Raw genomic sequence first — 22,282 nt, 5'->3', positions numbered from 1 at the left:
GATCAGAATTTCTGTAAAAGGCAAAAGTAGGTATTTTTTTGCAAGTAAGGATAAAGAAGGCGTGTAAGTTTTCATTAAAGGAATTGGGATGCTGTCCATTTGTGACACAGGTATTCCCAACATTCTGTTCCTAAGTACCTCCTTCTATCCCACTAGCAATAAGCTCTGTTTGCTTCCTCTGTTTAAAAGTCTCGAAGTTTAAGAAGCCTCTACTACATTTCATTAAGGAGGAAAGGAATTATTATTTTCCTGGAAAAACATGCCTAACTTTTTACCTTGATTGTGTTCTAATGTGATCTTCTAAGCCTCTTCTAAGTTTTTTTATGCCCTGTATTATTCATTGAGAAAGGGGAATTATATTGGCATTTGACCAGACTGTCTTGGGAACTATAAAAAGGAGGGGTTTGTTTTGGGGTTTAGACCAGAGGGAGTGGAGAAGGGGAAGGAAAAAACTTCCTGGACAAACAAACCATGTACAGTTGTCTAGATTTCCTTGTCCTCATTTCTTACTCCTGTGACTGGCTTCGTCCCCACCCCCTGGTGGCAGACAAAAGAGATTAATGGGAGATCCCGAGGGGGTTGGGGTAATGTGTGTTACACCTCTTAGGAGTGTGTGTGTGTGTGCCTGCAAACGTGTTTCAAAGGCTTCTTTCTCTGGGCGTGAGGCAGATGACTAAGAAAGAAAGCGAGCTCAAGTCAAGTGCTCTCAAACAAGTTTAACAAACAAAACAGGATTATATAACTGGGCTGGTATGTGATGACTTGGGGAACTGTAATTACCTCCAAAGAACCAAGTATGTGGAGAAATCTAATTATCATTTTCCATCCTCTTCTGTGTCATCTTAGACAGCTGGTCTAGTGATACCATTTGAACTCTTAAATGGGAACATGAATGTATTGCAGCCCCAGTCATTTATCTATTAAGAATGATACTAAAGAAAGCAGACTGAGGGGAAAAAATAGGCTAAGCAATGAAAAACCATTAATCTGAACCTCAATATTTGTGCTACTTTGAAATATATTTTGAAGATAATAAAAATTCTCTCTAACTTAACTAGGCCAAAAAGTCAAAATAGATTTAGTCTCACATAAATCTTCTGACATAGTTGCCTATGTTAGGTAAGCTTGGGGTTTTTTTGTTGTTGTTTGTTTGTTTTGAGGAAAGGAACTATGCTTACTCCACCCCACCCCAGGAGACTGGTCATCTTTTGGGAATGTGTGTGTGGGACCTCAGTGAATCTTTTGCCAAAATAAGGACTTGTTGCCGGAAAGGAGCATTTGTACAGCAAATGAAGAGACCAGAAAGCCTAATTATTTCAGCCTTTAGAAATCTGTTTTACTATCGTAACTAATGCCTACTGCACAGACTTGTTACACTTAGGCTGCAGCTGTGCTATCAATTAATACGGAGGCTTCAGACCATGTTGAGCCCTAGTCCGTGCCCGGCATCCTCTCCCTTCTGACAGCAGCTGCTGCACCTTTTATCGTGTTAAGAAACACGTACGACTTATTTAGGAGCGAGGAAAGGCAGGCTCTTGGGCACGGTTCTCTTCTGCCAGCTGAGACAAGTCCCTTCGTGGTGCTCCTGGCCCGGGCAGCGTGGGAACACTCCAGCGTAGCTCCTCGGCAGAAGGGAAGGGCTGCGGGAGACGAGCGCTACGGGCAGGAACGCTTAGGGCGGCGGGGCGCGCTCAGCCCCACGTTATCGGCGGTACCGAGACCGAAGCACGCCCGGGAGGCGGCGTCCCCGCTCCCCTCCCTGTGGCCGGCCCGAGGAGAAAGGGAGAAAGGCCGGCTCGGTGCAGCGGGAGCGGGCGGCGCCGCGGGGAGGCGGGCAGGCGTGCGGGGGGCGGGCAGCGCGGGGCGGCGGCCGCCCGGCTTTATAGGGAGCGAGGGAGGCGGCGTCTGCGGGAGGGGAGCGCAGGAGGCGGTTCTCTTCCCGGTGCCATCCCCAATCCCGCCGTGCGAGTGCGGGGCTGGCGGCGGCGGGGTGGCCATGGCCTCCATGGCGGCGGCGATCGCCGCTTCCCGCACGGCGGTGATGAACGGGAACCGGCCGCTGGACGAGCGGGAGCGCAAGCGGTTCAGCTACTTCTCCTCGCTGAGCCCCATGGCGCGCAAGATCATGGCGGAGAAGGAGCGGATCCGCGAGCGCTACGGGCCCGAGTGGGAGCGGCTGCCGCCCCGGCAGCAGGACGAGATCATCGACAAGTGCCTGGTGGAGCCGCACGTCCAGGCCCGCTACGCCGCGCACCGCGGCACCACCCGCCCGCCCGCGCAGCCCGCCTCCTACCCCAGCCTGCGCCTCAACACCGGGCAGAAGGTGGTGCGCTTCGGAGACGAGGTACCGGGGAAAGGGAAAGGGGAAGGGGCGCCGGGGTCCGGGCGGGAGCGGCGCTGCCCAGCCCCGGCACGGGCGGGGCGCGGCGGCCGCCTCATCCCCGGGCTGCGGTGCCGCCGCGCCGGGCTCGGGGTCGGGGTCGCGGGCGCTCCGCGCCGTCGGCAGCCGGGCGAGTTGCCCCGGTGATGAGCTGGGTTCCTTACCCCGCTGCCTGGCTGTGCTGGGGGCGGGATGTTCACCGCCCGTAAAGGCAGCGATAGCGCTGAAGTGGGTTTTGCCGAAGGACTTGGACGGTCTCAGTTCCCCCGACGGCGGGGCATGGCGCTGGACATAGTCTCTTGCTGAAAATGGGCTGTAGGGAATGTTTACACTGAATTAAATCTCTTCCTTTTCGTTTCTAGTTTTAGACACGGTTAAAAATACAACGCTGAAAACATTCCAGCTCTTGGCATGTTTGACACCTTAAAAAAAATGCAGCCTGTTCCATGTCACATGCCAGGAAAAACAAGGGTGTGGAAAGATAGATGGCAAAAAGTATGGATTTTGAACCTTCTGAGAGCCATCTATCCAGTGGTGAAGCGTGGCAGCCCCTCTAGAAATCCACAGTAAAAGAGTACCTGGTCTGGAGCAGTGGGTCGTGTTACCCAGTGTGAGCCCTTGAAGAGGAAGGTCTAACAATGCTTGAGGCAACCTGACAGTACTCTTCGGATACTGTGTCTCTTATTCAGTGCATTGATTCCCTTTGTTTTCTATTCTTTTACATTTCTATTATATTCTTTTATTCTCGTATGGTTACAGAGCCAGTTTCTTTCACTATGTCCATATAATAACTTTAAGTGGCTCATTGCTACTTATGTGCCTTCTAGCAGAGAAAGAAAAAAATGCACTTCTCCATTTGTAATCATGAATCCAATTTAAAGAGAGCAGGGCTACTTTTAGGCTCCTCTCCAATATCCCTTGCAATGGGATTTCTGAGAAGCATGTGGGGCACACTGAGACTGGGCATCGTGGTTCCCAACCAGCTTTGTGCCAGGAGATTGCTGCCTGTGTTTCCCCTGTCAGGAGGGTGTGATGCTGTGCTGCACACACATCATATCTAAAGCTAGAGAGCACAGGATGTAGCTCAGGTTTGTCTAGTTCATGATACCCATAATTCTAGATAAATATTTGATAGTAATGGCCAAAAAGAGGTGTAGAAGAAGGACACATGACAACAAATTTGGCTGTGCAAACAATCTTTGAAAAGAAACTTAAATCTGAAGTTAGTAGTGAAAGAATTTTAAAGAGTGTGGAAAATAAATATGTTCAGTTTTCTCAGACTTGGAGAGCTCTGCTGTGCTTTCTGCTTTGAATTATGTGGATCTGGAAGGAAAGCAAGCATGTTTGTAGGCTGTTGTGCTGCACTGTATGGAAATAATAATTTCCTAAACATCTAGAGAGTCCATCTGAAACTGGGCAAATAGTTTTCTTTCCCCTCTTCTCCCCAAATACAGTTACAATATGCATAATGTCAATGTTTCTGTAGCCATTAACCAAAGAAGGCAAGGTTCTCCCAAATACTCGATACAAAGTGTTTAATTTTGGAAGCATCTGCCTCAATTGACTTCCTCTTTGACTTCTAAGCAGAAGTTAATATAAATTGTTTCTCTGAAGAAAAGAGATCCCACTCATTTTGGCATTCGCCATTTCCATTTTAGTTCTTCCAACTGTACTGCTGAGCCTTGGAGCCTTTCCTGGCTCTTCATGTGATAGCTTCCTCTCTCCTGGCTCCCTTGCTGGCATTCGACCTGATTGCTGGACATTTGCCCTGGCTGACAAATTGTCCCTCCTTGTCCTGCTGTGGCAGAGCCAGCGCCGTGCCGGTCCCTGGTTCGGTTCTGCTTCCCAGGCTGGTGAATGCTCGGCCTGCAGGGCTCTGCTGTCTGTGTGTCCTGCCAGGGAGCTACCCAGCCCTCGCTCAGGACGAGTGGCTTGGTCCTGGCTGCTCTCCCTGCCTATTGTGTGGGGTATCCTAAGGCAAGGAAACGGAGGGTAGCCCGCGTGCCTCCGAATCACTTGTGGATGCTGCAGCGCTCTCAGTGAGAGTGTTTTGGCCTGATGATGCTCTTGCTGATACGCCTGGTCCAAAAGTTTCATGTTTCCAGCCACAGCTCATCTTCCCTGTTAACTGATGTTGAAATCTGTAGTGATCTACCTGGGCTTGCTTAAGCACAGAAATTTGATCTCTCTGACCTCATGTTCTTTGGAAGACGTGCTAGAAAGCAAACCAAGGATGAATACTGAAGATACTGATTTGCTGGTCTGGTCTCTCACTATTTCAGTCCCATTTTCATGCATATGACCATTATGATAAGGTGTTCCAGAGGATATATGTAGTGGTCTTGTATTTCTGGACACTTGCTTCCCTCTTTCTTGCCCCCACCATTTCCTGTATATTTCATCTAACACCAAATTTATCTCCTGAACTTGTAGCCCAGGACTGTAAGTTCTCAAACTATAAACATCTCTTACGTTTTCAAAACACCTTTGACTATGCTGCCTGTGTGGGAAGGGTGTTATAGAAAATAGACGTGCAGTAACAGGACTGTGGCATCCCGTAGCCATGATCCAGTCATTTTATAATGCTAGAGCACTGCAGCACCATGTGGGACTCTTAGCAAATGCCTGGAGTCACTGCTCCTTCCCTTCCATCTTATCCTCATTGCGGCATCCCCAGTCATGGAGCTGGTGGCAGAAGCCCTGCAGGCACTGTGAGCACAGTTTCAAAAGAGAATTAGGCTAACAGGGGCGTTTCACCAGTGAAATAAGTTGTATCCTGTTTGCTGAAGATTGACTTGCTATCATCGCACATGAGCCCAGCACAGGAGGCTATTTGTTGCTTTGCCATAATTTTCTGTGTCTAGACAGCCCAGGCCTCCTGTCCAGGGGCTTTTGGACGCTGCAACAGAGCTTCCTCTTTCCAACAAGCCTCCAATTGCTGGCATTTCTCCATTTATAATTTCTTCATTCTAATGCCCATAGCGGTAGAAATGGAGATTAACTGAGCAGGCAGAAATCTGGAAATGCAAGCTGAGATTGAGCATGAATGTAATATAGATTGATTATTTTTGAAATATGCTGTAAACCATGAGGGAATGGGAGGAAAACCAGCAGTATTGAGAGGCTACCACCCTTTGCATGTTGTGGTCAGCCTTTGATAGTGGAGCTGTTTTGGTGTCAGTTGATGCCACTGAGTTCTCTCTGGTTCAGTAAAAGATAATTTAGATATTCAGTTTACAGCAAGTTCTCACTGTTCTCTTAATACCATCCCTCTTTATCCATAAGCATGTGATGTAGACATGGAATCAAAGTTTGATTTCTCCTTTGTTTTTTAGTTCATTTTTTCTTTGAATGGATATTAAGTATTTGAGCAGTAAAAGAGTTGGATGTGAAAAAATTAACTTTTCATTGGAAAAATGCCATATGCTTTAGGAAGTGGTAAACATTTTATGTGGAGGAAAGACAGGTGAGAGAGTTTGGTTAGCTTCATTCATTGTGTTTTAAGAGGGAAGCTTGATTTACCTGCCTTCAGCAGAGATGCTGTTTGTTTTGCTTAGCTTCAAGAACTTTGGCACCAAACAAAGAATCAACCCTTTACCTCCCTACTTAAAATTGCTTTAAAGCAACAAATAATCAATAGAGCAAAAACTTTTTAAAGTTTGGTCTGTTAGAGATTTGTGCTTTTTAAACACCCAAAAATGAAAGGCAGTATTTGAGTGCAGTAAAGCCTCAGTAACCAGCAAGTCCTGTTCTAATAACACTTCTAAGAAGCATTTATTGGGGGGTTTGTGTCTTGCCCAGCTACTGTCAGCTGTGCTGAACAATGCTCATGTCAGATACACAGGCACACTTCTACCAGTGCCTTCCATTTAGAAATTCAGATGTTGTTTTGCAGCAAGCTGCCTACATATAGCAAATGTAATTTGTGGTTATTTTTTATGTATTTTGCAGCTGGTTGTTGAAGTCAAGTGTATGACCAGATTTTTGCCTCTTTCTCACTCATCTTTTTCAGCTTTAAAATATGTTGCATGAGGCCCTGTTTCTTACAAATAGGTTCTTTTTTTTAACCCTGGTGAACAAAAGTTTATTTATTTGCCTTCTTGCTGGAAGAAGGCATTGTTGTGTGCTGAAAACAAAAGCTGATCAGATATGGATTTTTTCTCATCTATGTTGATGATAAATGGCCTTGAATCCTTTTCCCCTAGACTTTCCAGTCATAATTCTCTTTTGGTATTATTGAAACAGTTGATTCTTTTGCTCCCAGTTTCTTCAAGCATGTAAGAACTTGTTTATTCTACAAAAAAAACTAAGTTCCTTCTCATATTTGGTTGGAGATAAACATGAATCAGGCAGTTCAGATAGCAGAACATGGTTCAACAGTGTTCTGTCTTTTCACTCGGTCCTCTGCATGTTCTCTGTGTGAGGACACATGAGGTGGAGGCCACAAACTTCCTTCCCTTCCCTGACAAAGGGCAGAACTTGTCAACTGTCTCCTTCATCCTAGCCCCAAGTACACTTCAAATAGCCACAGACATCAATTGCTTGAAGGTTTGTGTCCTCCAGCCACATCTTATCCTATTTTATTCTTTGCCATATCCCACAGAACATCTTTTGAATGTGGTCAGAGCTCCTCAGAGTTACTGGCTCTGAGGAGGGCTGGGCTGTGCAGCCCAAGAAACAATGAGCCATTATTTAAGTAAAAAAACCAAATAATCAGTGAAACCCTTAGATTCTATCCCTGACCAGAACTTTTAACAGCTGTTACCAAAATTAATTCACTCCAGGAACTTTTTGCTTGCCCATGCTGGAGGTTGAGGTTACAAGCTGCGGTGCCAACAAGGACAATGATGCTTGAGGAGACATCGGCTCCATGAAGTGGGAGGCTGGCTTGCTCTGTCCTGCAGGGAATGATGTATCCTGCTGCATGACAGCCTCATACCTTCACTCTGCCTTGCCCATGCTGCTTTTCCATCCCTCTGTGGTTGGCCTTTTGTCGTCAGGGCTCGCTACAGCAGCAGTGCCACGGCTGAGTTCAGGGTGTGCAGGGAGCGTTGGCTGAAGAGCTGTCCCTGCCAGTGCTGTCTTCTCTTGCTTCAAATACAACAAAATAAAGAACTGGATGTCTTGGAATCCAGCATGAGGATGGCTTACTGCCAAGTTTAAAACTGGTCCCTGGCTGGTTTGCTTGTCCTGTAAATAGCAAGAAGACAGAGCTTCCTTTAGACTCTTTAGATAAAACCCAGTGGCATCTATGCCTGCACATCTGGAGCTTTAAGGTGCTGTGACTGCCTGTAGCAGTGTTACAGTGTTCTCTGCACTTCAGTTCTGTCCTGTACTGCTATGTTTGAAGTCAAGCCCTGATTTATCCAGGCCCCATGCAGACAGAAGTGTTGTAGTCTTGCTTGTGTGTGATGCTCAATCCAATGGTTAGGTTTTTCTGGGCTGTGATTCCTCTCTCAGGCATGCTTCAGAAATTATGAACTCCAGTTGTTCAGAAATGAGCAACTCCATTTCAGAGGCAAAGGACATTGTTCTAGAAGGAGTTTGAAATAATTAGACACACCTGCTGTGAGGTGTCGCACATTGAGTCGTGTGGCATTCCCATGCAGACAGCAGCACACCGCAGTGCAAATGCTGAGAGATACCAAAAAGCAGACTTCTGCTCCTTTTTTCCTTTAAATGTTAAAACATCTGAGAATCTGTTTCCTGGATTGAGAGAACCTGAATTACATTTGTGTTCTTGGCAAAAATGTCCTACACCAAATTTCCTTTTGGCCACAGTATGTGATTGAGAAGAGCCCAGGCCTTTTCTCTTAGATGAGCTCTACCAGGCCAGTGCTTTCTAAGAGCGTGGGATCACCCTCATATATACCACAAATACCTTGCTGCTAGAAACTCTGTATTTCACAGATGAGTAATAGTTGGAGAATGCCATGTTTTTATGTTTAGGAGATTGTTTTAGACACTTCTAATCATGATCTCATAGCTCTAGGCCAAAAAAATCTGGCTACGGTGAAATAAGAGAGGGCAGATCAGGAGAATATTATCAGATGTCTGAGAAATACATTCCTAGAAGGGCAGAGACCAGGAATAAGAAGAAAAAAGCAGCCACAGTGAAATGTGGGGTTCCTGTGTTGTGTTAAAACATGGTTGAGTTCTGCTATTCTCTGAACAGCAGGAGTGTGAAAATCCTGCATGGTTACTCCTGGCCTTTCCCTTTCCATACGGTGTTCCCACTCCTGTACCTTGTGGGATCATCCAAAGTACCAGTGAGTCCCAGCCATGACTAGGAATAGAAATGCAATCATGTTGTTATAATTCTTCTACATATATGAACAACAATCATTTTTCAAATTATTTTCTACCCTTTTTTTTTTCAGTGTGGGCTGCATGTATTTCTGGAGAGCATGCCATGTATTAAGAGATTATTTAAATTTCTCTGTTTGGGATCATTTTCAGAAATGCAGCATCTTCAAATAGTGGATGTGAGATTTGGTGCTGTGGGTGCTGTGTGGCTCCTTCACCACCTCTGAACATTTATTTCAGAGTGCCCTCACTGCCAAGGTGCAATGATGGGTCCTGTTGGGGCTGGATCCAGCTGTGCCTTGGCCACACAGCTGTTTCACTGCCCCACGACTGCCTGGCTGTGCATGTGCTCTTTGGTCTGCCTGAGGGAGGAACTGGGACTTGATTTCCCTGAATCCCCTTCTCCTGTTGTTGTTTCTGTCCCTGGGTGTTGCTAGTGGCTACCAAAGAAACGCCCAGTAGAAGACTGGAAATATAATACATTTTAAAGCTGTTTGTGGAAAAACCATTTCAGGAGATTGAGACCAGGCTAAACTTTCATATATTTTGTAGAATAACTTGGTACATATTGATAACCTTCCCTTTAGAGGACCTGCTTTCAGTCAGTCTTAAAATGCAATCAGTGCCATCTTTAAGTAGTGCTTTCACTCTTTAGTCAGTTCTGTAGCAGTGGTTGTTATAGTTCCAGCAGTGTAACATAATGTCATCTGTGTGATGCTTCTGAGAAGATGGAGCTACTCTTCTGATTTTTAGTCATTCTTCAATTTTATTTCAGGATATAACTTGGCAAGATGAACACTCAGCTCCATTCTCCTGGGAAACGAAGGTAATTAAACAACTTTTTTTTTTTATGTTGCTTTGTCATTTTATACTGTTCCTACTGCATTTATTGTCTTCATTTTGTTAACTTGATAGATTAATGTCACCTTTATTCTATGCAAGCGGTATAAAGTGACCATGCTGCAAATCAAACAGGACTGGTATGCTTTGATTTACATCAGGAGAAACTCAAAATGTACTTCATGGACTAAAGTTCTGGCTTTGAGTGCAGATGTAAAACCAAATCATTACAATTTTATTTTTTGTTGCAAGCTTTTTAATCAACTTTCCATGTTTAGTAAGACCCTTGTCTCAGGTACTGTATAAACATAGCTGCATTTCACTTTTAGGTCAGGAGTAAAGTAGCTAGAAGATGGTGTGAGAAATGTGCAGGTATCTCTTAACTTCACTGGATTCTTTCTGAAAGCCTGTCTAGTACTTCATCTTTTTATTATGAACTAGAATGTTATCTTAGGACAAATGCAGTGAAACTTGTTAACCTGGGGCTGTGCTAGAAGCTCTATGTTATTTCCTATTCAAAAGGCTCCTTAAAAAAACCCCATATTTTTCTGTGGTGAGTTGGTTTGGGGATTCTTTTACACCTCACTTTATCTCTGGTATTTTGTTAAGGCATTATTTATGATGGGATTCTCATATGGCTAACACAGAGCCAGAGTTCTCCATCTTTCTGAGGCTGCAGTGTGAGGAAACACAGTTGTGCCACATGTGTGGTGGGAAATCAAGTTTAATTCTTCTTGTTGGAAAAATTCTGGGAGCAAAACCACAGCTCATTGTCTTTCTCAACTGGGTATGGCAGGCATGTTAATTTAATCACACATTTCAGACTTTGTGTTTTCTGCCCTTATCTACCAGAGAAAGCTGCTACTGCCCTGTTCCCTGTTTCTTTCTTTTCTTTTTTTTTTTTTGCCCTTGAACTATGTAGATAATCATGTATGACCTTATGAATATAATCTTAGCCTAATGCAGAGTAATTATTTGGAAATGCCAGCGAATACTAAATTAATCCAGTTGACCTGAGACTTTGCCCTCCCTGCTCAAGGTCACTGCCTGTAGCTGCAGCCCATCTGTGCTGTGCAGAAGCTGATTAACCTATAACTTGGTGTGACTCCTGGCTCCTGGGAGCCTGCAGTGCTGCAGTTTGAGAGAAACCAATGCCACTCTTCACTTGCATTAAAACTCCCTTAAAAGCTGTGGTGATTCAGGAACCAGTGAAGGATTTTCTGTGTTTCCCTCCTTCCCCTCTCCCTCCTTGCTGACAAGAAATAAAATAAAAAGAAATAAAAGCTGTGCCACAGCTGTGGGCTGAAAAGTTGCATGATCTTTTTCTTTAGCAAAAGTCGAGAGAATCCATTTTGTCTGGATTTATGGGGTATGGTTTGGTTGGTTCCCGTGGATTCTTCCTTTTGGTTTTTTCCCCAGTGTATCAGTCTTTCAACCAAATCCTTCCACTGCTGAGTCTTCCTTTTCAAAAGTTGAGATCTAGCTTTGTGGTGACTCTTTGATCTTCCCTAACTTTTATGAGGTAATACTGGGAGGCAATTTTTAATGAGGCACCAGCTGAGGCAAAAGTAGCCTTACTCAAGTGGTGCCACGTGAGGAAACCTGAATGAGCTGTTCAGGAAGGTTGGTGTGTTGTAATGCATTGTTCAATGTCCTGTGAGCCAGACCTGATCCTGATGTTATTTAAGGCTTTCAGGCTCTTTCCATTCCACGAGCTCTCCCCAGGATGGCTTGTTCTTTCCACGGTACTCTTCTCCCTGATCTCCCAGAGATGGAGAGCTTTTTGTTTGGTTTGGGTTTTTAGCATGTTATTGCCTGAATGTGCACGAATATGCTCTGTCTTACCCAAGGAAGGGAATATGGCTTTTGCAGAGCAGAAGAAAGTAGAGATGTAAATCAATAAAACCAATAGACTTTTTTTTTTTAACACTGAGAAAGGAAAACAAAGCAGAAAAATGTGTATTTTCTGTAAAACTAACATGAGGGAAACTGTGAGGGGGTAGTGGGAAGTGTAGGGAAGAGGGGAGGACATGTATTCTCCCAGACTGAAGCTCTCACTGTAACAGTGATGCCAGGGGGCATTGTAGTTGATAAGGTGTGGACAAATGTTTCTCACTGTAGCTAAAGCCATGGATTCCCTACTTCCATGCAGTCAAACTTACCCAGAGAACAGTGTACTGAATTGCTGTCATTCTGTTCAGAACCTTGTTGAAGGGCTTGGTGACTTCTCTTGTGTCACAAATAAACTTTCTGTATTCTCATTTTAAACACAAATGTGAGATAGGGCTGCAGTTGTTCATATCACAACAAACACTTGCCTGAATATCTCCACTATTTTTAGATGACTATTTCTTGTCTCACCTTTTTATTTTTAAATCCTCACACAAGGCAAACAAAGTAGAACTACAGTGTAAATTGCCAAGTTAGCTGTTAGACAGCATTTAAAATAATATTTTTAGTAGATAACGATAACACTTCTCAGAAGGAAAACTTGGGAAGCAGTGAGTTCTCTTGGCACTGCAAAAGGGCTGACATTTTAAAACTAAAGATTGAATTGGAGGGAGTGATTTGGTTCATGGGTGGAGCCCTCATGGACATAACATGTCTTGAAATGTGGGTTACATTTTTTACTGGAGCTCTACCCAGGTTTATGAATTCAGGGCATTCTATTTATGGCTTCAGGTTTACCTGAGATGAAAGATGACATTTTGGCTGAGTTTAGCCTTTGAGGTTTCTTGGTTTGTTTGAAGTAAAAATTCAGTGAAACTCAGCACAGACCTCAAGTTATAAATGGAAAACAAGAATCATGCCTGAACTTGGAAGTAAAATTTCTCTGCAACTCTTCCTGAACTCAGAACTTTATGGATTTTGTGATTTTAGATTTGGGCAGGGGCAGGGGAGGACTTAATTAATTTAGTAATGGGCAGAAAATATTTTAGTTTGCTACCTCAGAATGTACTGAACAGCATGGTAATAAATTGCAATTTACCTCTAATTCATGCTATTAACGAAAACAGGTTTTATTCCAAAGACTTTAAATTGACACATGCATATCTGCATGTCTCAAATTTTCTTTTTCTTGATACAGGTAGAATAGTTGCCGATTCTCTTCTGTTTTCAACAGGCCCTCAGGTATTTGTTGAAAAGAGAAGCCTCTGAGGTGTGTTTAAAATAAACAAACAAAAAGCAAAATGAAGAAGTGACAGGCTTCAATCCCTTCAATAATCTAGTTGCTGCCTCCCTGTCTGAATTCCCTAATTATATTGCTACAGAAGTGATCTAAACCCAGCAATGATTTGGGGAGAAAACAGCTATGTTCCACTTGTAATAAACATGCTTTACCAACTGCTTCCTTTATCTAAAATTGAGGCAGTCTTCAGTATCCTCCTTTGTACAAACCCTTGTTGGTGTTTTGTTTTAAATAGGAACACATGGGCAGAAGAGAATTTTTTCCTTCCTTCCTTAGCAGCATGATATTATAATTGTTCGTTACAAGCTGTAATTTGGTGTGATTATTTTTACCAAGCTGGCGTAAATGGCAGCACTTCCTTGGAAGGAGAGTGATCCCTGAGCTTTGGAGATTAGCCTTCCCTTTTTGATTCAGACTACGTGTGTTTAAAACACAGTGCTGTAAAACTTCTGTTCCTGAGCAAAAAACCTCCACCAAACCCAACCTGTGGTAATAGAAGCTGTGTTCAAGGTTTATTTTAGTCTGTATGGCCAAGTGTAAGAATTCAGTTCCCTGCACCTATCTTTGTTGGTTTTGAGCATGAAACCAGGCACTGTCAGTACCAGCTTGCTCGAGCTAGCCAGAAACAGTGGCTGGCTGCATTCAGTTCATATCTGCAGAGTATAGAATGGAATTTCCTCCAAAGGTCCGTACTATATAACATTGACAGTGACTTCTGTATGGACTAAAATTACTTAGATTGGTTTTGAGTGCTTTGCTCTATTTTTTGCCCATGCAATTTGCCTCTGCTGACCTAAGGATTTCTTTCTGACTCTGAAAAGATCCTGAAAACACCCACCGTGTGTGCAGGAAACAAAGCAAAAACTGCAGCTGCTTTGAGCCCTATATTTATTTTGGTTTTGCCCATTCAGCAAAGCAAAGTCATCTTCTAAATCTTTTAAAATTGGCTTTCTTACCTCTGCATTTATCAGGCTGTGCTTAAAACAAGTTGCTTTTGACAGTGATTCTGTAGTCTTTGTCTCAACAATTTGGATTTTTCAGCCTGCCAAGCAAAACAATTTGTTTTGGCTGTATTTGCGTGACTGCTTAGTAAAATACTACACATTCCTGATGAGTGAATAAGAAGCTTTAAAAGTTCCTGGATTCTTTGTGGTCATCTTGTTTTTAATATGTACTTATGAACTGAGACCTGATTTCATAGAGTGTAATTAAGTCATGACATTCTCAGTGCCCCTGGTGCCTCTCTTTCAGCATACATTGTTTCCCAGGAGTATACACAGCCACTATTGCAATTCAGTGGATTATTGCTGCCTTGAGACTGAAGTTTGGTTTAAATTCTTTAATCCAGTAAACAAAATTCCTAAATACCTTCATATGGTCTTCTCATGGAAAGATGGACATACAGTCTCCTAAAACCTGCAATTTATCATATTATTTATATTTATGATACAGAAAAATTATCAAGACAAGACATCCTTTATTTAAACCCTTGCAGTGGTTTGGGACCAGAGGGATAAGACTGAAAAGAACACAGACTTCTTGGTTTGCTTTACCTCAAAATACTTCTTTGTGCATGCTTTCACATGCACTCTCTACCCTGTCTCTCTTAATGTGTTGAGAAAGACTTGCTCATGCAATATCTTGAAAATACTACTGCTGTTAATAGCTTTTATTTGAATTCCAATAATTTCTAGAAATTACAGTGGGGACTGTACTAGTCTGTCTGTAAACTCTTGAGACTTTCTGGGCAGAACAATTCCCAGAAATACCATTTGGACAGATGGCAGGAAAAAGAAAATATTTTTATTTTATTCCTCAGATGGGGATTTATACGTACAGAAACTGCAGCTCGTGTAAAGTAATACAAAAATCAATGAAAGCAGCGGGGAACTGAAACCCTCTCTCTGGAATCCCAAACTGTGCCTGAAAGACAATTTGCTTTTTGCCATGAAATCACACCCCACTGCTGAGTGTTTGCCTGCCCAGGGTGGTGGAGTGGCACAGGTGCAGTTCTGCTCCTGAGCCCTGCATGGGCACGGGCAGCTCCCAGCAGCTCTGCCCAGCCTGGGGAGGGAAACCTTTACACGTGAGCTGCCACCCTCAGTTTGGCTGGGGCCAAGAGAGATGTGCCCCATCAAGATATTCCCATGGCTGACAAACCTAAAGGGAAAGGGCATTTTTGGGAGGGAGGGAGGGGGAGGTTGCTGTCTTTTAAATATAGTTTCCTTCCTTCTCCTGCTGACGCAACCAATTGCCAATTTGCAATCTGATGTAAGAAATTGAGAGAACTCTAATTAAAATCACATTTGTAGGGTCTAGTGACTCATTAGAGTGTACAGTACTAGTCATTACTTAGATATCAGCATAGGGTGTTTCACACATGGGCCTTTTCTATCTCTGTGAAATTATCTTCCTACTTAGGCTGCTGCTCTGTTGTTTGTTTTTTCCTTGCGGGGGAGGGTGTTTTATTGCCAGTTTTTTGACTGGAAAGATATTGCCTATTAATCATTTTCTTTCGTCAGCTACATTTCTTAGGGGTTTAGATGTGTTAAATAATCTCAGAAGTCAAAGAGAAGCATTATATATTTCAGGGGAAACAGAATATCTTGTGACTGGTCCACAGAAGTTCTTGGCTTCTGGAATTAAATGCTGGAAGCAGAATTCTCCCTGTGACCTCTCCGAGCTGTATTTACATCATGCTGAGACACAGTGCTTTCAGAACCTGTCGGGGTAGTCTTGTCTTCTCTGCCTTCCTTGTGGGAGAAGGAGAACTCCTGAAGTATTTTCATTTGGATTATTCTGTGTCAGACTATGAGCTGTTTGATCTCCAGAGCGTTCTGTGAGACAGATATGCAATCTCAAGTGTCAGGTGGTCCCGTCTTGTGAAATGGGTGCACCCCGTGGTCTCTGCACAAAAGGGCAGAGAGGACATCGTCTCCAGAACATGCACATCCATGGGTAGGTTGGAAAGGAAAGGCACTGAAGCTGGAAAGGCACTGCCTGAGGTGCTGCTGCAGTGCCATGCTCTCCTCTATGCTAGGAGTGATGTGCCACTTCCAAACCACCTCTCTGAGTCGGAGGTTTTGTGGAGCTTTAGCTCCACAGCCTGAGAACTTCTCAGAAGGCCTGGCTGAGCCTGTCTGGCTAGCTGCTGTTGAAATGCAGAGCCATCTTGTTGGTTTACTTTTTTTCCTAATTTTTGTTTGACCCATACTTCCCTTCCATGGGTGTTTTTTCTGGATTTTATTTCCAGCGCTGCCCTGGTGGAGCTGGGGGCTGTGGTGGCTGCTCTGCACTCTGGGCACTGATCTTGCCTCTCCCTTGGGCTGGGGGGTGAAGGAATCATCCTGCTGGAAGTGACTGCTGCTGTGGTGGCCTTTAGCTACTGTCACCCCCAGTGGGAGCCCCAGGACAGGCTGTTCAGAAGACAGCCGACTGCTGCAGGACAGAAAGTAGCACTGCTTTAATTCCTACGTGACTTAAGTCTTCCAAGATGGATTTTTTTTTTAACCTGTCTTTGATTTTTAGAATCTGCCTTTTGTTTTTTTCTCTTGGCTACTGGGGAATTGCAGGTCTATTTGATATTGTGTTGTGGGCTTTTTTAAGCTGGGATTTTATCAGTTCTAAAGTCTTAAAGCATCTTAACTTCAGGGTGGTAAATCACTATTCAGTAGTACTGCCAAATGAGCTTAGGGAAATAAATCCCTATATTTTAATATAGAGAATGGCAGTCACTGTAAATAATCCTCAACACCATTGCATCAATGGTTTGTTTATGCAAAATTTATCTGTGAATAAATATCCTGCTCTTAATTTTACGTCATGGCTTGTTTAAAAAAAATAAATCAGAGCACTAAGGTTTTTCCTCATAGTTTTTTTGCAGGCAGGGTGGGGTGCTGAGTTGTTTGGTAAGACTTGTGTGTATCCTTGCCCTCACCTTATTCTAGCTGAGCTATAATTACTTGCAGCTTGTTTATGTTCTGCATCTTTTGATAGCACAGTATATTCTTCATGAGAAGATGGGGCTTGGTGCTCTCTTGCCTACAGCTTTGGAAAAACCATGCATCTAATTCTTTAGAAAGGTCAGATCTAAGTCCATGAATCAAATTATGTGTAGTCAGCTGCTGACTGTTTAAAAAAAAATTGTTTTATAAATAATCAGTTGCTGGGTTAACAGTTGTTCTTTGATGAGAAGTTTCTGAATATCAACTACCAGGCTTGTGAGTCCTGCTAGATCTAGAACCCCTTTGAACTTCACATGCACAATAATGTAGGACTCAAGATCAAACACTTCAGTGAAAATGATATGCAACTAGGACTTGTTTTAGACTGAAGCCCATAGATGCTGTTGCAGTTTTATTTGGGAAAGGCTGGGTAATGAAGTAGAATGGTGAAAAAACATCACAAATTTGTCATGAACTTTCAAAGTGTCTTTCAACCATTTGTAGCAAAAGCTACAATTCCCTTGAGTTTTTTTCAAACCAAATCAGGCCCATGATGACAGCAAGACAGCTTTAACAGTAAAGGCATTTTTTTTTCCTTACATTATTTGTTCCTTTTTACAAACACAAGTCTGTGTATTAGGTTGTTCTTTCCTGGCACATATGCTTACATGTTTCTCAGAGGGTAATAAGGCTTCACTTTTATTAGTCTGAAGAGTGTCTAGCTAGTTGAGAATCATTTTACTGAGGTGGTGGTAAGTAAAGCAAACATTTTGAAGTACTGTTCACTTTTCTGAGACTTGTAAGATTTTTTTCATGCATTAACTGTGGTCACTTGCTTCCTTGGCCCGGTGTTACCTCTCAGAAGTGGCTACAGCTATCTCAGCACTGCAAGTGAAAACAAACCAGGGCTCAGGAATAGGTGAAGAATGGTTCTGCTGGAGTTAGTTCTCTTCCTTCAGAGGGGCATTAGAATTATAGAACTATTTACCTATGCATACCCATTACATCTAATCCTTTATCTTGGAAGCAGATGGACCTGTAGCCAGCTATTTCAAAGACTATAATGGAAGATTGCCTTTTGAGCTACACTCTAAAGCTTTTGTTGCTTAAAATTTTCATGTAAAACATCTCTGACTTTCAAAATGCATCTGCAGCTGTTGTAATGTTTTAGTGCTGCTATTCTAATGTTTCAGTGCTGTGCATGCTGTGCACTGCTGCCTTAGATGGCACTGAGTAACTCCAATACAATTCCTTTCTCTGTCTCTTCTGCAGCAGGTCTGGGACACTTTTATGTTTGCTTGCAGTTCAGGCTTTTAAAAATCATTATTTTTATGGAACTATGTAGATAGACATTTATGGAGGAATTAAGTTAGCTTTGCTGTGGTATCTGTTGTCTGAGAGCTGTCTCGGAGTGGGCTGAGGTGCTATCTGTGTGCACCAGGGTCAGAAGTCAGAGCTGTGTCTGTGTGAAGCTCTTTGAAATGCTGTTTTTGTGTCCCTGAGCAGAGCCAGATGGAGTTCAGCGTCGCATCTCTCTCCATACAAGAGCCAGGTGGTGCCCAGCTGCAGAGCGAGCAGAGGCAGCCTGCTAAAGCAGCGCCCGGTGCCCAGGTCCCTAAATCCTCTCAGGCCAATAAACCCCCTGGCCCTGAGGGGTTGATAGCACCCAGGAAGGAAGAGGAGTCGTCCTTCTGGAAGATAAACGCAGAGCGCTCCAAGTTCGAAGGAGACAAGTCTGAGTTCCAGTCCCTGACCCCCAGCCAGATCAAGTCCATGGAGAAAGGAGAGAAGCCCCTTCCCTCTTTCTACAGACAGGAGTCTGCTCCAAAGGAGATGCCCAAAGCTGAGAAGCCCAGCACAACTAAAGCAGAGAAGGCTGCTGCCCTCAGCACACCCTCTGTGTCTCTCGAGTGGGAGAAACCCCGACCCACCCAGCTCCCCACTAGTTCTCTAGATGACTTCTTTCTTCCTGATCCACCACAGGATCTGGCATCTTCTAGGACAAACAAGGAGGATACTGATGGTACTATACTTACAGACCCACAAATGCCTGGACAGGTGAGTACTGCTATACCCACTGCCTTTATATTTAAGAACTGTACAGTGCATTAAAATCTGGCAAGGCCACTGGAAGATTAGGGACTCCAAAAATCACTAAGCCATAGCTCAGCTTGATGGCTTTTTTGTCTTTCAAATGTGAAGAAGTATATTTCATCTGTTGTTTAACAGTCTGTTTGATGTGTTAACTTCAATTAAGTGCTTTTTAACACACAGGATAAAGGCACAATTTAAATCTAACACCAGAAATGCTGACAAGGCACCAAGTAGCTCATTGACAGCAACGTAGGTAGTTGCTGTGTCACATAAAAGAGTTTGTGGGGTTTGGGGGTTTTATTTGCAAAAGCAAAACACTTAATGGAAAGAATAAACTTTTTAACTTGAAAAGTAGGTGAACTAGGGTCTAGCACACTTTTTTGGTACACACAGCATAGTGGTGAGTGGTGAACTGGTTCTCAGCTATTCCAAGCAGTAGCCTGACAGCCACTTCCCAGTGCTTGGTCCCAGGCAGCTGTGCTGCTTTCAAATGTGTTTTCTCTTAAAGTCCAGAATAGAAATAGAATGAGCTTCCAGAATTAGCCTTCTCAATGTTTTTTTTAATGAAAAAACCCAAACAACCCAACAACAAAAAATAACCTTAAGCAGCTCAATAGCCAATAGAAGCTATTTTAAAAAGCAGATGCTGATCTGTGAGAAAAGAAAGGAAACAGCAGGATATGATACAGGGAGGGGAAAAAAAAGAAAGAGATCAAAAGCTTGAAAACTGTCAAGTAGAGAAGAGGAGTGGTACTTCAAGCAGAGCTGTGCAGTTCTGTTTGAAATCTGTGGCAGCACTCTGGCAGTAGCTGTACATTGCTGTACACCTTCAGCACTTCACACAGCTTTTTCTATTTTCCCAACTGTGATTGTTCAAATTCCAAATGAGATGATGTAAAGTCAGAAAGATGCAGGGTGAGGTAACTGGTTGCAAGAAAAGTGCACTTAGGAGAGAGCCATACTGAAGCCACTCCAGTATTGTTTAGTTACCATTTTCTGAAGCTGAGGGATAATGCTTCCTGAGCTGCCTAGCTACAATTTGTGAACATGGTTCTCCTTTGATTTGAGTTAAAGGCTTTATCATGTTTTCTTACAAATTAACAGTTTCAGTTCCTTTCTGAATGTTTTCAAGATAACTGAAATTGTTTGAAAAACCTGTTTTTTCTCTCTGTGGAGAAACAACCCTCCCATGTGAAAATGGGAACAGAGGAGCAGACAACTTCATGTATTATAAGAATTTCTTCCTTTCTTCTTTTCTGGATTATCATCCCTGTTCTGGGAAGCCATGCTCTAGGAAGAGAATCCAGAGACTCAGCTGTGCCTCTTGAATACTCTTCCTAAACATTAGAATCACCTTAAATGTCATGGCTAACCCTGCAGGAGTGAGTATGTTCCGGATAGAGTAGTAAATAACTTGTCATCAAAGTTTTATCTGTGTAGTTTTCTGCAAACAACTGACTCTAATTGCAACAGACAATCTGTTGAATTCATGATGCTTGCCTTCTGTGTTGGTTTCATTCTCTGTAATTCCCAATGTAGTCTGAAAAATTGATCTTCATTAATTTTTTCCATGAGGAAAAAACCAAAACATTTTGCCTGCAGACCACAAGGATAATTTTATTTTTATCTGGAATTGCCTTTTTGGGCATTGTGAGTATATTTCCTTGTCTTGTTTAGCATTTTATGGTGTAGGTACTTAGGTATCCTAGAGCATGGTAAAGATCTTGAAATATTGTCAGACAACATTTTAAACTTCAGTTTTTAGGTAGACAGTCAAATATTGAGTTTGCAAAAACATAATTAGCAACTAAATCTTATTTCCTTTTTTTTTTTACCTTGCAGACTAGTACAAGCAATGTTATCTTGAAGACTGGCTTTGATTTTCTAGACAACTGGTAAAAGATACTTCAAAACAGATCAAACCAATTTTGGGGAAGGAGTGGAACACCTTTTTCCTTGTATGTTAATTTACTAGCATTTGTGTCTTTTTCTAGAAGTAACTTTCAAACTCTTAAATGTTGCCTTTGTATAAACTTTTGTAATACCATATGCGTTTTTGTTTTTTAAACAGTGATAGAAGTGTGGTTTCATTTGGATATTTTTTTAATATCTGTTAAAATTTTTAGTAGCTACTGTATTGAGAGGATGGGAGAAGTTACTGTACACATGTTAAAGAAACACAAATGAGAGTCTCTGTATCCTAAAAATGGAACCTACAGGACCAGGTTGCAGTTTTCAGTGGAAACCTTGCTAGCGTGACTTGTAAGAAATTGTGTTGCACGTGCAGTGGTTCCAAGCATACTTCAGGTAGCTAGCAAAAAACAGTATGAAAGGCAAGCATCCAGAATTGCATTGATTTGTAGATTTTGTTTCCTTTGAAAGTATCTTTTGTACCACTTACTGAAGACACTTTTTCTTCTGAAGAAGGCAAAGGCGTTGCCAAAATGATGGATCCAAAAAAGCACTGTGTTTGTACCCTACAAATCTGCTAAAATAACTTAAGAGTTTTAGAAAAATGACCTGGGGAAATGGTGTTTCTGGTGTTTGGGTTGAAGACCTGGGAGTGGGTATAAGAAAGTGGGACAACACCTCATGAATTGGGGAAATTCTTCAGGGAACACAATTTCACTGCCTCCTTACTAGAGCATAACTCTTTGTAATACTAGTGCTGGAACTACAGCACTGAGAGTTTCTGGAGTGTAGATTACCTTGTGTCAGTAAACCACTATGTTTATGGGAGGCCACATCAGTGTGAGGCTTTTTTGTTTTTTAAAGCAGCTTATCGTCTCAAGGACTCATCAACTTTGGTGCTTTTTCCTCCTCGTGGGTTCATCCTCTTTAGCGTTCAACATCTGGCTTACATTTATTCCTAAGGTGCAGAGAGGCATCTCAAGGTGGCCCTTGGCAGTGTTGCCTCCAGTTCTGCTTTTGAATGATCTTTGGTGTTTAAAATGTAGAGAGCAAGAGTAGCTGTCGTTTGGATCTGTTGTCTCTGAAATGCAGCATGATTTACACCCTGATTCTCACTGTGTTTACCTCACCTTGAAGCCTTAATTCCCCCACGCACAGCCAGTGACTGGTCTGCTCCAATGCCAAAGGTTTGACTTTTCCCTTTACCTCAGCAATAGTCCCATAGCATTTGTTTGGGGTAGAAGGCAAAACACAGGGCTCTCATGGGTCCCAGCCAAGGCTGTAAGAAGGTCACCATCTCCTAAGCCATAGTTGTGCTAGGCTTCTCATGGATTAGCACTTGACATTTGGTTCAGTGCCAGGGGCAGTTAAATGTGCAGAATTGGATGCAGCAGGAATTTTTCTGCTTGTTACAGGAAGAGTTTGCAATGTCCTGGAAGAATCCTTGCCTCTAATTGGTGTGCTGCTTGCTCTGAACAAGCAGAGTGTGCTGATAGAGCATTAAAATTTACTTGTTGGACAAGGAAAACGCTGTAAGCATATCCCCCCTTTTCTTGCCCCCACACCCCACAAAAAGAACCCCAAAAAACCCCAAAACACCAAGGCCAAAACCTCCAC

At 42.9% G+C, this 22,282-nt stretch overlaps 1 protein-coding gene across 1 annotated transcript; it reads left to right on the top strand.

Moving 5' to 3' along the window:
• The first annotated feature begins 1,790 nt into the window (after positions 1–1,790).
• Positions 1,791–20,821, top strand: C3H1orf198 (chromosome 3 C1orf198 homolog). The gene is made up of 4 exons (XM_064708551.1): positions 1,791–2,344; positions 9,462–9,512; positions 18,167–18,718; positions 20,597–20,821. Exons 1-4 carry the CDS (start codon positions 1,997–1,999, stop codon positions 20,651–20,653), a joined length of 1,008 nt encoding a protein of 335 aa, XP_064564621.1. The 5' UTR covers positions 1,791–1,996; the 3' UTR covers positions 20,654–20,821.
• The last annotated feature ends 1,461 nt before the right edge of the window (positions 20,822–22,282 follow it).

Source organism: Zonotrichia leucophrys, chromosome 3 (assembly GCF_028769735.1).
Source record: "Zonotrichia leucophrys gambelii isolate GWCS_2022_RI chromosome 3, RI_Zleu_2.0, whole genome shotgun sequence".
In the NCBI taxonomy this organism is placed as follows: Eukaryota; Metazoa; Chordata; class Aves; order Passeriformes; family Passerellidae; genus Zonotrichia; species Zonotrichia leucophrys.
Note: the sequence above shows the minus strand (reverse complement) of the source record. Positions and strands in the feature narration are given on the sequence as shown.

Coding starts and splice junctions, on each gene's coding strand:
- C3H1orf198 (XM_064708551.1), top strand. CDS start 1,997: ATGGCCTCCATGGCGGCGGCGATCGCCGCTTCCCGCACGGCGGTGATG. Junction 2,345..9,461: donor TGGTGCGCTTCGGAGACGAG/GTACCGGGGAAA, acceptor ATTTTATTTCAG/GATATAACTTGGCAAGATGA. Junction 9,513..18,166: donor CATTCTCCTGGGAAACGAAG/GTAATTAAACAA, acceptor GTCCCTGAGCAG/AGCCAGATGGAGTTCAGCGT.